A 16,636-nucleotide genomic window follows, 5' to 3' on the forward strand; every position below is an offset into this window, starting at 1 on the left:
GTCCACACAAAAACTTGTACATGAGTGTTCATAGCATTATTCATAATAGCCCCAAAGCAGAAACAACCAAAATGTCCATCACCTGAAAATGGAAAAACAAACTGTGGTCTCTCCATACGATGGAATATTACTCAGCAATAAAAAGAAAATGAAATAATCATATATCGTACCACCATAGATACCTTGAAAATGTGCGAAGTGAACAAAGGCAGTCACAGAGGGCCACATATTTATACGAAATGTCCTGACTAAGCATGTCCACAGATTCGTCGTTGCCTAGGGCTGCGGGTGTTGAGCAGGGGGGGAAGTAAGTGACCGCTGTGGGTTTGGGGTTTCCCTTTGGGGTAATGAAAATGTCCTAGTATTGATTGTGGTGATGGTTGTATAGCTCTATGCATATACCAAAAACCATTTCATTGTACACTTTGAATGAATGCATTATATGGGATGTAAATTATATCTCAATAAAGCTGTTTTATTTTGAATGTGAATTATATGCCTGGCACGTAATTGTCACTTAATAAATGTTAGTTTCCTTCACCTTTATTTTCTGACAGGTTGTAAATTAGAGCCTTAATCCTAATTACATTTTCCATCTAGAAACCAGTAAAATCAACAAACATAGTGTGAAAAACTGTCTGTAGTGTGAATAGCAGCAGGGGTTGAGTTGCAGGATAGAGAAAATTAGGTAATTTTTTAGTTCCTGAAGTGGAGTCCTCAGAGTTTGACTTTATAGTATCGTGAAGTCCCCAAATGTCAGTGCACCTATACTCACTGGTGAACAAAGCTGTTTTCAGTGTCGTATTGGGAACATTATCTTTTCAATTGACTGTTTGATTCTCTGCACAGGAGTCTTTAGCTGTCAGGTTGAAGTCTGGTCATGATTCCGTGACTTGATTGCACCTCTCTCCACTTTTTCTAGTCTTGCATCGAGGCGCATGAGAAGGACATGGAGCTCTCGTTTGCTGTGCAGCGCAGCAAGGACATGGTGTGTGGGATCTGCATGGAGGTGGTCTATGAGAAAGCCAACCCCAGCGAGCGCCGCTTCGGGATCCTCTCCAACTGCAACCACACCTACTGTCTCAAGTGTATTCGCAAGTGGAGGAGTGCTAAGCAATTTGAGAGCAAGATCATAAAGTGAGACTCCTCCCCAATCTCCGTTTGTGCTTTCTATTTTGGGGAAGAATTTAGTATCTTGTGCCAACTTTCAACCAGATGGACCGCATTTAAATGCATGCATTTTATCTTGAAACTGGGGGTTCTTCTAATTGGGATTTCTTCTTTGTATTTCAGCTAGCTTCTAGATTAGTTGGTATATCTACTTTTATTTGAATGAGGAAACCGTATGTATCAGTTAGTAGAATCTTCGTGCTTTTTTCTGAGGAGATTGTGTTTAATGGATTAGCCAGTTTAGGTTCAGAGAACAAACTTATCTAGCTCTGAATGTATGTTTCCTGACATTTTACATTTTCCACTTTCCTATTCCATCCATTAAGCTAGCCAATAATCCACCATCCTTTAAAGATTGTTCTCATAACTGAACAAAAACTACATAATCTAAACAGAGCAAAGTTACAAGAAATAAATTTATTTAAACGAAAGAAAAAGGAGTCTGTGTGAAATGTATTCTTTTGTTGTTTTTTTTTTTTTAACCTAAGTTATTTTTTTTTTAATGCACTGGCTAGCCGTTGAGTTGAATTTATAAAGGGGTTTGTCTTGCCTCAAAAGAAATGGTCAGTTGCGTGACCAGTGTGTGGAACCCTTTCAGGAAAAGCCCACTTGCCTTTCAGTTAAGTCTTTAAATCTGGAGGTGACACACCAGGGTGTGTCCTTGAAGGAGAGTGGGCCTGTAAAGGGGAATTTGCATTGCAGCATGTTCATTGTTTCCCAGGTCCTGCCCAGAATGCCGGATCACATCTAACTTTGTCATTCCAAGTGAGTACTGGGTGGAGGAGAAAGAAGAGAAGCAGAAACTCATTCAGAAATACAAGGAGGCAATGAGGTATGAGCACTGCAGCCTTTTCTCAACCTAAGATCCCAACGTCGCTTGGGTTCACTTTGAAAAGAACAGTGCTGCATTATATACTCCTACCTCCTTCCTACCCTTTCTTTTACTTCCCAGTACAGTTTATTTTGTCACCCGCTGATAACACTTACCTGTTCTGTATCTTGCTATAACACAGTTCTTGGGGTGCACGCCAAGGGCTGCGTTACGATGGAGTCTGCACTGCTGATAGAGCTAAAGCCCCAGGAATGGGGTCTGCCTTGTCCTGATTCCATGTTACGGTTGTCCTATGTTCTTGTGTGTGGGCTTTCTCAAAGGTTTTCTCTCTGCTGGATCTGCGGTAGTAGGGCTGTTAAACAGCTAGACTTGACCAGTTTCTGTTTCTAGTCAGTGGTTCATGCAATAGCACACACGTGTTTAAGAACACACCTTGGGGAGGGCTGTAAACAGACGTACCAGTTCTATCCCTCCCTGTTTAAAGAAACCCTGGATGATAGTCAAATACAGACCTGAAATCCACTGTGAATAAGGGTTGCGATATTTTCCTTTCCAGCAACAAGGCGTGCAGGTATTTTGATGAAGGACGTGGGAGCTGCCCATTTGGAGGGAACTGTTTTTACAAGCATGCGTACCCTGATGGCCGTAGAGAGGAGCCACAGAGACAGAAAGTGGGAACATCAAGCAGATACCGGGTAACTCTCACTGTTTTTTTAAAGGAGGGGAAATACCACACTCTCAGTTGAGTCCCACACAGATTGGGGTAGGGGAAGGAGAAGATTAACAGTGGGAGCGAGACTAGAGCGTTACAGGAGGAAACCGACTTCAGCAAACTGGGAGGGCTATGAGAGGAGAAACTAGAATGCTTAACGCTCTAGACTAAACTGTTGGCCTCAAGTAACCAGAGGGGAGGAGTTGGTAAAGTCGAAACCCTAAATGAGAAGTCTGGTTCGTCATGCCCTCTGGTGTGCTGGACGTTTTGCCTTAGAAACAACAGAATAGAAGATGCTACTCGGCAGTGCCATCCCTATCACGGCCCTGTTTTTTACAGGCCCAACGAAGGAACCACTTCTGGGAGCTCATTGAGGAAAGAGAGAACGGCAACCCCTTTGACAACGACGAAGAAGAGGTTGTCACCTTTGAGCTGGGCGAGATGTTGCTTATGCTTTTGGCTGCAGGTGGGGACGACGACCTGACAGACTCTGAAGACGAGTGGGACTTGTTTCACGATGAGCTGGAAGATTTTTATGACTTGGATCTATAGCAGCTTTGCGGGGCGTGTGAACTGGTCTGCTGAGCCTCAGACGGCAGCTGTCCCCGCTGGTGGCGGCAGCGCCCGTGGTTCTCTTCTAGGCAGGCCTCTCAACTCCAGGTGCTGTCGTAATAATTTTTACCCAGGGCCTGTCTTCTCAATCCCTCACCTTTCCCCAAGGAATATGTTGTTTCCTCTGTTTAAAAAAGTTACAAAAATAAATCTTAAAGTTAGTTTTTTTGTAACATGAATTTAACTGTCAGACAGTTAGAGTGTAGGTTTGTTGCGTCATCTGTTTTCAGCCAGATTCACACAGTTCAAGGGTAGCGTTTCTGGATTTCCAGTACTCATTTTTGAGGACCCCAGGTTCAAAACTAACAGCTTTGGCCCTGCTTTGGGGGGTTCCAAGAATTGGGGTGGTAGGTGAAGGATCTGAACTGTGGCATGTAGCCTTCTGCTATAGACTTAGGCGGATGCTTGAGGTTTCTGGTGAATTCTGCACATCTGTGTTTTTATATCTGTTCCCTGCCCTGTAATCCCCACCCTGTGCACTTGTTCTGTGGTTTTGGTCTCTTTAATTGCACACAAGTACTACTGCTGGGTAACCAGAACCAGGTGTGACTGTGTTGAGATTTTTACTGTGTTTAGCCTGATAGGAAAATTGTGAAAGAACACATATAAAGATATAGTGGGATAAAATAAATGCAGAGTTGGAAGTTGACTCCCAAGGGCTGATAGACTTGGTACGTGTGAGTGTGTAACAAGCTTCTCATCCCTGCATAGATGCAGTGTCTGTAGCCTTAGTGGAAAAACTCAAGTTTAGTGGTTTCAGCCTCGTGTGGCAAATAGATCTTAAAAAAGGACAAAGCAGTATATTGGTAGCTGTTAATAGAGCAGGGCTAGCTCTGTCTGTATAAATAGGGAAATGGGCTTAGCCATAGAAGTTCAAACTATCTGGTTATCTCATGTATTAACACAAACTGGGTCTCAGTTACACGGTTGTATTTAATGTTTTATGATCTCCTAGACTTTCTAGTCCAGGCACTTTTTGACAAACCTTTGTCCTCATTTGAGGGGTTTTGTTGTCGGGTTTTTGTGTTCGTTTTTGTGGGTATTTGCCTCATTCCATCCCTGAGCTTTGCAGCTAGACAGGTGTGATTCAAAACTATGTTCTAAGGTGTTTCCTGTAGTGGAGTAATTGGTTTGCAGTAGTAAGTCATGCTTTTCCACTAAAAGGGGATGGAGGGGTGGTAATCCACAAGATAAGCTGAAGTTAAATTGTTAGAAGAATTCCTTGATCAGAAATTATAAATTTGCGTTTTGTTGCTCTATTTCCTGAAAATAACTTGGAGATGCCCCTGATTTGTCCATCTACTGCTTTGATTCCTTGGATACCACTCATTCTTTCATGTTAAGCAAAAACAAGTAATTGTTGCAGAGGTCTCTGTATTTTGCAGCTGCCCTTTTGTAAGACGCACTTTTCCCAAATAAAACAATTTTAAAAACCCATAACTTGGCTTTCTGTTTTGTGTAATGAGCCATTTTGAAATGTGCAGATGTCAAAGCATATTTGTTTCTTTCATCGCCTCTTGGATCAGTTCATCAGTTAGTCAAATTTCTGTGGATATAGGTTCATTGAGAAAAGTTGACACCTTTCCTAAAACATCTAGCCTGCTGAGAAATGTTTGAGAGAGAAAGAGATAAAGAGGAAAACCTTACCAGCTGGGATCATCAAATTATATATTTCTTTTTAGGATTTTTAAGACTAACCCTTAGGCCTTCTTTATTGGCCAGTGGCACTGACAGTTTCTGTTGCCATGTGCTGGTTGAACCTGCTTCAGACCCGCAAATAACGGTGTTTTTGTTCCTAATTCTACTACATGGTTTTTTTTTTTGTTTTTTGTTTTTGGCCGTGCTGCGTCGCTTGTGGGATCTTAGTTCCCTGACCAGGGGATCCAACCCGGGCCCTCAGCAGTGAAAGTGTGGAGTCCTAACCACTGGACCACCAGGGAATTCCCTATATAAATTTTTTTATTATTAAAATAAAAACCCTTCCACCACTCCAATGGAAGACCTTCAGTAACCTTTTTACAGTGCCTATTTGTAAAATAATTTAGTATCTATAATTAAGAATTAATAGTTGTAATATCTGTATTAAGAATTAATGCTATTGAAAATGTCTCCACATCTAGGACTGTGTGTATTGCAACTTATTGTAGTCATGGTCATAGCTGAAGGTCCACGGAGGTGTGTGTTTCTGTGCAAGCTCCCTTCTGGTGGATCTTTAGCTGAAGCTGCTCCCTTCCAGAAGTGCCGAAAGTTCACCTGCAGCTGCTGCTGCTGAGGCCTTGCTGGGGACCACATGTACTCCCAGAGGGATGCCAGGGAATGCCTAAGGCGAGGTGGAAGTGCTGGGGATCTGAGCCGGGGGAGAGACTTAAGCCTCTGTTTTTTTGGTGTCCAGAAAGTAGGAAGAGGCTCATCAGTAGCTGCCCCGTTGGCAGCGTGTCTGAGTCTGTGGTGGGGAGAATGGTCTAGGCATGACCCAGGTGGTGATAATAGCTTACTGCCGGAGTTTCGGTGGGTTGGTGTTTGGAGCTGCTCTCTTTGTGTCTCAGAAAAGGCAGTGGAAGCTTACGTATAAGCCTGTCCTTACTGCGTGTTGCTGCCTGGTCACTGCCTGCATTGAAAGTGAGCTCTTTCTGTGTGCTTGCCGATTGCAGACAGTTGGGGGACCACCGGTGATGAGTGAAACTTCTTTCCCATTTGCACAAAACTACCATCTCAACGTCTTTCCTGCCACCACACACAATACGTGATGTTTACATCTGTGACTATAACTCCTGTGGACATTCACAGATTGTTTTTTTTAAAGGTTGGAGGAAAAGTGAAGGAAATACTGCCAAAGATTTGGGGGAGGGAGGAGGTATGCTGTTGATAAAAGTATCTGTAGTCGTCATTATTCACGCTTTTCAAATGTCCAAGTCGGCTTTCTGGGTGTGCGGTACAGTGGCAAAGCCCATCTAACTTTCGTGAGCTGATGAAATGTGAGCGGAAGTGACAAATATCATTTCCAGATGAAAGTTAAGAGCCAGTCAGCCCATGGGTTTCCTCATTCTCCACTTTCACATGGCCATGCGTAATTTCTGAGGAGGTGGAGTTTCCACCGGCCTGGGTCACACTGCAGGGAGAGGTGGGGCGGACACTCAGCTGACCTCTGGGGGGCATGGGACGCCAGCTGGGGGGCAAAAGGCCTCTGAAATTTTGGGTCTTCATGTTGTCACAGCATAACAACCAGTCCTATGTTGAAATCATCTGTTTAAAGAAATGAGCTGTCATTTTTTACAGAAATCTAAGTAAAAGATTTTCAGTATTTAAAATATTCATTTATGTTTACAATACTTTTTAGACACCTCTATTCAAGATAATCCAGTAGAAAATAAATTGTAAGGTGATAAAGTAAATTGTACCGATGAACAAACATAAATAAACTTTATCTTTTATAATTGATACATCGTATACAGACAACGATTAGTAGGAAAAGCATTATTACAAACTTTACTTGCTTTTTTGCCTAATCTTTGATGATAAATACTACTAATGAAAATATGTAATTTTTTTTAGAAGAATGAGATTTTGTACTACAGTTTTTAAATATGTCGGAAGGACTTTAGTTGAATTGCTGTAAGTTGGTTAGCTAGATGATAAGTTTTTAAGTAGCCCTCAAACACTAGAAGACATTTCTGAGGGTAGCATAGGCTTGTGCAGGAAAGGGATTTCCCTCTAAGTGGGAAAAGAATCTTTAAAATTTTAAGCAGCCAGTGCTTATTTTGTATTGAATGACAGGAAGAGATCCATTGCTGGTAATAGAAAATACCTAAGATCTTACTTTCACCAGAACTAACCAGGTCTTAGTGCAGCTCCCTTATCAGTACATAGAAGAAATACGCCTTGTAGTACCTAAACAAATACGTGTTTTTAGGTTCAAGTGATGTGCTTTACTTCCCTTTTAATTAAAAACTTGTTCCCCTCAACAAATACTTAGAAATTGACTTCCAGAAAGTTTGTACCTCCTCTGTCTTTGCCAACAGTGATCATAATCTAAAATGCAAAATTATGAATTTCTAAGAAAAAAAGATTTGTTTAAAGGAAGACTGATGATATATTTGCCCTCTTGTAAAGGGCTTATTTCCTTTTTACTTATATAGATGCAGGTGCACAAACTCACTTTCTTCCCCTGCCCTTGCCTTCTGCGTTAAAATTGTGTTAACGGATAACGTTTTTAATAAGATGAAGGTAACCATTTGTTACAGAGCCAGCACCGTGCTAGCACTGAGGTGCTGTGAGCACAGATGTGGCGGAAACAGTGCTCATCAAAATAGTCCATGTGATCCCTTCCATTTCCAAACTTCTTTGCTGTTAAATTGGTACCATGTGACTGACTTGGACCCCGTGCTGCATGCCTCCTCCATCCCTCCTCCTGCCAAGGAGATGTTGGAAGCCCCCCGCTGAGTCGGCAGTTACAAGGTGGAGGGATCCCGAGTCCCCAGGTCACTGGAGAAGAGAACCCCTCCACCCCAAATCAGATTTTGCATGAACAAGAGATTCACTGAGATTTGCGAGTCTATTTTGTTTTTGTTTTTTTTTGCCGATGTAGCCTAGCGTGAAATATCCTAATAACGATAGCTGTAGTCCTTTTCTTAATGGAGTTAGAGATATTTGTGTTATTTATTTGTTTGTTTGTTTGCCACGACACGCGGCATGCAGCATCTTAGTTCCCCAACCAGGGATGGAACCTGTGCCCCCTGCAGTGGAAGTGTGGAGTCTTAACCACTGGACTGCCAGGGAAGTCCCATTGTGTGATTATTTTTGATAATTATAAATTATGATAACTACTATAAAGGTGTAAAACGAGAGCTTTCAATGGGAGGCCTGGCTCGTCTCTGGCCAGGGAAAGCTCATCTGAGCTGAGATCTGAAAGGGGGGAAAAGGGCATCACCCTTCAGACCAAAGACGTGTGCTGAAGCCGTGAAGCCGGCAAAGGCAGAACATACGACACCTTGTACTGAACCCTACCATCAGTGGCAGTCGATACCCTGCAGGATATGCCCAGTTTACTATCTTAGCTATAACACTTCCTTTCCTTTTAGAAAAGAATATCAATGCAAGTGTGTCTGTAACATTTATAGGGATAATATTGGGTTGCCCTAATATATCAAGATGATCTTCCTAAGTTTTAGTACTTCAGTAAAATGTGACACACCCAACTGGTCCTCTTCTTAGCCTAACCAGAACTTAGCCCTCCTCTGAAGTCACTGCACCCCCAGAATCCTGTCCCACAGGGACCTCAGCTGTCACTCTTCTAAAGCCACTTGCACGTTATTGGGCCACCTATGCCATAATTTGAAGTCCTTGCCACCTAGCCATAACACTGTCATCATAGGAGAACTTGCACGATGCTTTATAAAGCACTGTCCGAGCTTTCTTAACTGATCCTCACAAGCCTGTAAAGTAGTTAAGGCCAGTTTTTGTCTCATTTTGCAAATGAGAACACCAAGGTGCAGGAGTTAACTAGCCCCGTGTCAAACAGGCAGTGTGTCCGTGGAAGCCTTATAGCTTTGGACTCCACATCTGGGTCTCTACACAGATCTGCTGCCATTTGCTTCCTTTCTGGATATAGCTCACTTTTCTGGGTGACTTGAGTAACAGATTTATACTCTTCCTCACCACCATCCCCTCAGTTGGCCTTTGTGACTTGAACATCTGTTCTCTCTTGACACTGTGGAGTCCTAAGCCTCAAGGTTTGGGGGGAATGATTTTTTTTGTCGTTATTCTAGTTCTGTTTACTTGCATCAGGAGATTCAAATGTAAGAAATTTAGTTTCTTACAGAGGATATGCTTTGTTTAAATCCTGCAGACTTCAAAGACAGGCAAAACACAACTCTTACCCTCTAGCTTATAATCTAGTCTTAAGTGTCTGAGATGATCAGTGCAGTTAAGTGGCTTGCTTGCTAATCATACTGCTGGTATAAAGGAGTAAAGGAGTAGCAGAGACATGGAACCTCCGCTCCAGAGCAGTGCTATTCACTGCAAGTTGTGACCCATTCATGGATGGGGAGAACAATTTATGGGCCACAAGCAACATTTTAAGCAAATGAATGGTATATTTATGTCAGAGTGCATCTCATGTGATAAGGACACGTTTTACCGGGTAGAAATGTAAATTGTGTTTCTTAATATGGATTATAGTCATAAAGTTCCGAAACACTGCTGTCGTAACCTACAGTCTTAGGGACTCTAAAGGTCATTTCTAGAGACATAGTAGTCTGTGGACTGCAGCTTGGGACACAGGTGCATTACAAGTTTTGGTACCAACACAATTATAAAAGGAAAGGCAAACTTGGGCACTGAAATTAAGGGACAGTGCTCATTTACATGATAACTATTCACAGGTTTCTATTAATAACATTTTTTATTATACAAATGTAACAGAAAATCATATAAAGTTTTAAACCCAAAGAATCCAATGTGATAGGTAAAACTCTAGAATGACCCTTGCTCAGATATCATACCATCCCCTTTGAGTGGATGGAACTTGTGAATATGATGGGAGATCTCACTCCTGTGATTATGTGTCATTATAATGCAAAAGAGACCTTATCCTGGGTAGGTCTGACCTAATAAGGTGAATCCTTTCAAAGTAGAGTTTTCACTGGCTGGTTGCCAAAGAGAAAGTGGAGAGATATGCTCCAGCTGGCCTGGCTGAAAGCAAACACCCATGTCGTGATTGCCTATGGGGACGGGGACCGTGTGGCAAGGAACTGCAGGCAGCCTTTAAGAGCTGGCAGGAGGGGGCTTCCCTGGTGGTGCAGTGGTTAAGAATCTGCCTGCCAATGCAGGGGACACGGGCTTGAGCCCTGGTCCAGGAAGATCCCACATGCCGCGGAGCAACTAAGCCCATGCGCCACAACTACTGAGCCTGTGCTCTAGAGCCCGTGCTCCGCAACAAGAGAAGGCACCGCAATGAGAAGCCCACGCACTGGAACAAAGTGTAGCCCCCGCTCGCCGCAACTAGAGAAAGCCCACGTGCGGCAACGAAGACCCAGCGCAGCCGAAACAAACAAAAGAACTGACAGGAAAACAAGGACCTCGGTCCTACAACCACGGAAAATGAATTCTGCCAACATCCAGTGAGTCTGGAAGAAGAACCTGAGACCCAGATGAAAACCACAGCCCTGCCTGACACCTTGCTTTCAGCCTGGTGAGACTCTGAGCAGAGAATCCACCTAAGCTGTGCGTGCACATCTACAGAAACCTACAGAAACTATGAGATAATAAACTTGTTTTAAACCACTAAGTTTGTAGCAATTTGTTATGCAGTAATAGAAAACTAATATACCCAGGAATAACACTTTGGTTTATATCTTTCTAGTTATATCATTTGTAGTTTTCTTTCTGTGTACATCTATACTTTTTTGCTTGTAATGGAATCATACTTTTTCTTTAATCTTTTTTTAAGATTTAATTTTATTTATTTTTGGCTGCGTTGGGTCTTCATTGCTGCGCGCAGGCTTTCTCTAGTTGCGGCGAGCGGGGGCTACTCTTCGTTGCGGTGTGCGGGCTTCTCAATGCGGTGGCTTCTCTTGTTACAGAGCACGGGCTCTAGGCACATGGGCCTCGGTAGCTGCGGCTTGCGAGCTCTAAGGCACAGGCTCAGTAGTTGTGGTGCACAGGCTTAGTTGCTCTGTGGCATGTGGGATCGTCCCAGACCAGGGATCGAACCTGTGTCCCGTGCATTGGCAGGCATATTCTTATGCACTGGGCCACCAGGGAAGTCCCTCTTTAATCTTTTATTTACCCTATTGTTAAACATTTTTCACCCCATTAAACAATGATACCACACTTTTTTTTTTGGTTTTTTTTGGAGTATAGTTGATTTACAATGTTGTGTTAGTTTCAGGTGTAGAGCAAAGTGAATTAGTTATACATACACATATATCCACTCTTTTTTAGATTCTTTTCCCATGTAGGCCATTACAGAGTACTGAGTAGAGTTCTCTGTGCTATACACAGTAGGTCCTTATTAGTTTTCTATTTTATATATAGTAGTTACCACACCTTTAAAAGTTGTGTAGAATTTATGTAATCCCTATTGGTGGAGATTATTTTCAGGTTTTCATTATTATTAGCAGTACTGTCTCACACAATCCACGAACAATTCCTGAATCTAAATACCTAGAAGTAGTCTTCCCAATATTTAAAAAACCTTTGCTCCTTTCCAGCCATCAACTAATTCTCTCCTACTTTCTCATTGTGAGAGCTCTTTTTTTTTTTTAACTTTTCTTTTTTTTTGGCCTCTCCATGCAGCAGTTCCACTGACCTTCCCTGACCAGGGATTGAACCCAGGGCCTCGGCAGTGAGAGCCCGGAGTCCTAACCACTGGACTGCCAGGGAAGTCCCTCATTGTGAGAGCTCTTGAACAAGGGATCTCTACTAATGACTTTAAGGTAACTACCCTTTATTGAATGCATAGTGTGCCAGGCCCTGTGCTTAGCACTTCATTCATTTCACATTTACTCCTTAGAGCAATCTGAGGTGAATGGCGTCTGTTTTACAATGGTGGAAACTGAAACTTACGTTACATCATTTGCCTGTGGCTTCACAGCTGATGAGCTGCGGAGCAGCCTTCAAACTTAGCACCTTCTGACTAGAGGCTAGACTCAAGTAGGCTGTGCTGCCTGCAGTGGACTCGCCTCATCATTCTACCAAAAGTGCATTGCCAAGGGCAACCGGTGACGGTCCTGCCAGATTCAGGAACTGCAGGGACCTTTACTCCATGTCTTTGGCTTTTCCCAGCAATAGGTGGAATTGATCACTATTCCCCCCAGTCTTTAATGTTATTTTACACCAGTGTTTCTCAAACCATTCATGGTAAAAAGACTAGTTGTCTTAGAAAAAAAAAAAAATTCCAGTTCATCATGGGCCTTCTGTGAAAGGCAGAACTTCTGTGAAAGGCAATAAAAATAAGTTGTTAGAAAAATGGGATGGAAGGGACTTCCCTGGTGGTCCAGTGGGTAAGACTCCACACTCCCAATGCAGGGGGCCTGGGTTCGATCCCTGGTCAGGGAACTAGATCCCACATGCATGCCGCAACTAAGAGTTCACATGCCTCAACTAAGGAGCCGCCTGCCACAACTAAGACCCGGTACAACCAAATAGATAAATACACACATACATAAATAAATATTTTTTTAAAAAGCTACATTGGAAAAAAAATCAGCTTTTCTAAAGCCAGTGTTCCTCACCTTTTTTTTTCTAAGTGACAAATCCCTTTCTCAGTTGTTTCTGAGTAATATATAATCTTAGTAATTCCCTTAGGGATTAAAAAAAAAGTGTTTCAGTGTTTTTGTATGGTATACAATGATTAAAGTTAAAAAGCAATACTTATGGGCTTCCGTGGTGGCACAGTGGTTAAGAATCTGCCTGCAGGGGCTTCCCTGGTGGCGCAGTGGTTGAGAATCTGCCTGCTAATGCAGGGGACACGGGTTCGAGCCCTGGTCTGGGAAGATCCCACATGCCACGGAGCAGCTGGGCCCGTGAGCCACAATTGCTGAGCCTGCGCGTCTGGAGCCTGTGCTCCGCAACAAGAGAGGCCGCGATAGTGAGAGGCCCGCGCACCGCGATGAAGAGTGGCCCCCACTTGCCGCAACTCGAGAAAGCCCTCGCACAGAAACGAAGACCCAACACAGCCATAAAATTAAAAAAAAAAAAAAAAAAAGCAATACTTATGGCTAAGTTATTAAAGATTGTATTATAAAATTTATTTAAAATGCAATTATTTTCTCCTTAGGCCCTTTGAGCTCATTTTAAAACAATTTTTAACAGCTTTAGTGAGATATAATTCACATACCGTACAATTTACACATTTAGGTACACACAGTTCAATGGGTTTTGCTATAATACATTATTAATTTTTTTTAAATTGTGGTAAAATATATATAACGTAAAATTTGCCATCTCAACCATTTTTAAGTGTACAATTCAATGGCATTAATTACATTCATAATACTGTGCACCTATCACCAAGAGTGAAATTCTTTATTTATGTTCGGATATACTGATTTTTTCCCACTAAAATGATGTTCACTAAGTTATTTTTATTTATGTTAAAATATTGCTGAATTTTAAAATAACCCATGGTTTGATCTGGAAATATATAGACAATGAAATGCTGACAGGCAACTGCTACACACACAAGCTCTTATATGGGGAATGCCTATATCCTGTAATTTTGAAAAAATAACTGGTTTGGTATTTCTACAAATGTCATAAATTTTATTTTTGTAATTGAAATTTCATTTCTAAATTAGATGAGGTTTCAGGCTGCTATTTGTGACTTTATAAAAATTAACACATCATGTGTGGATAATTTTTATTGCCCCAAAATGAAAAACTGTTTGAATATAATTATCACTCTATGATCTCTTTTATTTTTTTAGTAAATTTATTTATTTATTTTTGGCTGAGTTAGGTCTTCGTGGCTGTGCACAGGCTTTCTCTAGTTACGGTGAGCGGGGGCTACTCTTGATTGTGGTGCACAGGCTTCTCATTGCGGTGGCTTGTCTTGTTGCGGAGCACGGGCTCTAGGCACACGGGCTTCAGTAGTTGTGTCACATGGGCTCGGTAGTTGTGGCTCGTGGGCTCAGTAGTTGTGGCTCACGGGCTTAGCTGCTCCAGGGCATGTGGGATCTTCCTGGACCAGGGCTCGAACCCATGTCCCCTGCATTGGCAGGTGGATTCTTAACCACTGCGCCACCAGGGAAGTCCCTACGATCTCTTTTAAATGTTGTTTTTCAAGTTCTAGAGACATCTTGATACACTATGTAAGAATAAGTAAATGCAAGTCTAAATGATAGGTAAAGGAAACTTCTATTCAGGTGAAGAGGAAACTTTGATTGATTTTGCAGAATTACCACCTATTCTGTACTATCTATCTATCTATCTATCTATTTATTTATTTATTTATTTTTAAAGAATGGTTATTTTTTAAAATAAATTTATTTTTTCATTTTAATTTTTTTTTTGGCTGCATTGTCTTTGCTTGCACGTGGGTTTTCTCTAGTTGCTGAGAGTGGGGGCTACTCTGTTGTGGTGTGCGGGCTTCTCATTGCGGTGGTTTCTCTTGTTGCAGAGCACAGGCTCTAGGCCCACGGGCTTCAGTAGTTGGGGCTCGCGGGCTCTAGAGTGCAGGCTCAGTAGTTGTGGCGCATGGGCTTAGTTGCTTCGCGGCATGTGGGATCTTCCCAGACCAGGACTTGAACCTGTGTCCCCTGCATTGGTAGGCGGATTCTTAACCACTGCGCCACCAGGGAAGCCCTATTCTGTACTATTTATTAACTTGTACTTTAATTTCGGCACTCCTGGTACTTCCAGTCTTTGGCAATTATTTTGAGGTATAAATTAAACAATATATGGTTAAAAATAAACACAAAAGAAACTGTAGGATGTCAAAAACACTTTAGCAGCTCCCCTTCTTCTGGTGGTAAACCAACTAGTGAATTGTTTGTGAATTGTAAAATCTACACATGTTCATTCAATAATTGATCACAGGCTCTTGAACAGATTATACTGATATTGTTGAAAATAAAAAAAAAATTAAGCAGGCAGTGTTATTGCCTTTGGTGATATGAATCCCCAGAACCTCTTCTCAATCATCTGGAGGTTTACAAGCTACCTGCGGGGAGCTGCAATGTGTACTGCTGGCCGAGTTCTTCCCCATCCTTTCATTCTAAGCCTTGGGTTGTAATGGCTGGTGGAAGCCAGCCTGGTTTGCCCTGGATCAGCCACGTCACCTTACATATGATGGAACTGGAGTTTCTACATCGTCCCTGTTCAAAAGGCAGAGCATTCAGCCTGAGCTGGGTGTACTTCAGGCACAGCTCCTCCGTAATTCCCCGCAGTTAAATAGGACTCGCGCAATCCACCCAACCTGCTACCCTTTCTCCACCCTGCCCCTTCCCCACTGCCTTCTCGCCCCTTCAGCTTTTTTTATATATATAAATTTATTTATTTGTTTATTTTGGCTGCGTTGGGTCTTCCCTGCTGTGTGCAGGCTTTCTGTAGCTGCGGCAAGCAGGATCTCTGTTGCGGTGGGTGGGCTTATTGCGGTGGCTTCTCTTGTTGCGGAGCACGTGCTCTAGGCACGCGGGCTTCAGTAGTTGTGGCAACACGGGCTCAGTAGTTGTGGCGCACAGGCTTAGTTGCTCCGCAGCATGTGGGATTTTCCCAGACCAGGGCATGAACCTGTGTCCCCTGCATTGGCAGGCGGATTCTTAACCATTGCGTCACCAGGGAAGTCCCCCTTCAGCTTCTTTTATAGAGAGAGCTGCACAACTTTACTTTGAAGGATGTTGAAATGTATGTATGTGGGTTTATCTTGCGGTGAGTGTATTTTTGTGTGTGTAGAGGTTGGTGAGGAGTTAACATGATGGAGCCCAAATCCAATACTGGTCATTATCTGAGAGAGAGTGTAGCATAATTGTTAAGCGTGGGCTCTGAGGCCGGGTGATTTGGGTTTTGCATCCTGGCTCTGCCACTTACTAGCTGTGCGACCTTAATCTCTACGTGTCTCATAGCCTCATTCTTAAAATAGGAATTACAAACAGTACCTACTTCAAAAATAGTTGACAGGATGCACTGAGTTAGTATAAATAAAATGCTTGGGGAATTCCCTGGTGGTCCAGTGGTTAGGACTCCGCACTTCCACTGCAGGGGGCCCGGGTTCCTTCCCTGGTCAGGGAACTAAGATCCATCAAACCACGTGGCCAAAAAAAATAAATAAATAAAGCCTGGTACAGTGCCAGGCACATAGTAATTGCCACATGTGTTTGCCATTATTATTACCGTAGTAGTACTATTACTGTTACTACTAACAGACCTTTTCAGTAATAGAGTGGGGAAGAGATTCAGGAATAATCTATGAACAATGAAATATTAACTGAAAGATTTTCTCATACATGGAGATGTACTTGACACTGGCAGATGAAACAGAGACATTCATAATCTTTTTTTATTAATTTTTATTGGAGTATAGTTGCTTTACAATGTTGTGTTAGTTTCTGCTGTATAGCAAAGTGAATCAGCTATACGTATACATATATCCCCTCTTTTTTGGATTTCCTTCCCATTTAGGTCACCACAGAGCACTGAGTAGAGTTCCCTGTGCTATACAGTAGGTTCTCATTAGTTATCTATTTTATACATCTATAATCTTTTTTTCTTCCAAAAATGTCCCTTTTGGAACTTAACTTCATATAATTCCCTTGTTAACAACTCTACAATTTTGAGGATGTGAGAAAACGTACCAGCATTCAGTTAACACA

General features: G+C 42.3%; 1 protein-coding gene across 2 annotated transcripts in view; it reads left to right on the plus strand.

Annotated features, from left to right (window-relative positions):
* The window catches only part of MKRN1 (makorin ring finger protein 1), a 29,782-nt gene extending 25,024 nt beyond the window's left edge, over positions 1-4,758 (plus strand). For both annotated transcript variants that reach the window (XM_007177045.3, XM_057550449.1), the window contains 4 exons: positions 923-1,137; positions 1,892-2,002; positions 2,559-2,697; positions 3,054-4,758. In XM_007177045.3, coding sequence (XP_007177107.2) covers positions 923-1,137; positions 1,892-2,002; positions 2,559-2,697; positions 3,054-3,266 — 678 coding nt within the window. In that variant the 3' untranslated portion in view covers positions 3,267-4,758. The remainder of the gene's footprint in view (positions 1-922; positions 1,138-1,891; positions 2,003-2,558; positions 2,698-3,053) is intronic.
* The last annotated feature ends 11,878 nt before the right edge of the window (positions 4,759-16,636 follow it).

This window comes from Balaenoptera acutorostrata, chromosome 7, assembly GCF_949987535.1.
Source record: "Balaenoptera acutorostrata chromosome 7, mBalAcu1.1, whole genome shotgun sequence".
NCBI classification, from domain to species: Eukaryota; Metazoa; Chordata; class Mammalia; order Artiodactyla; family Balaenopteridae; genus Balaenoptera; species Balaenoptera acutorostrata.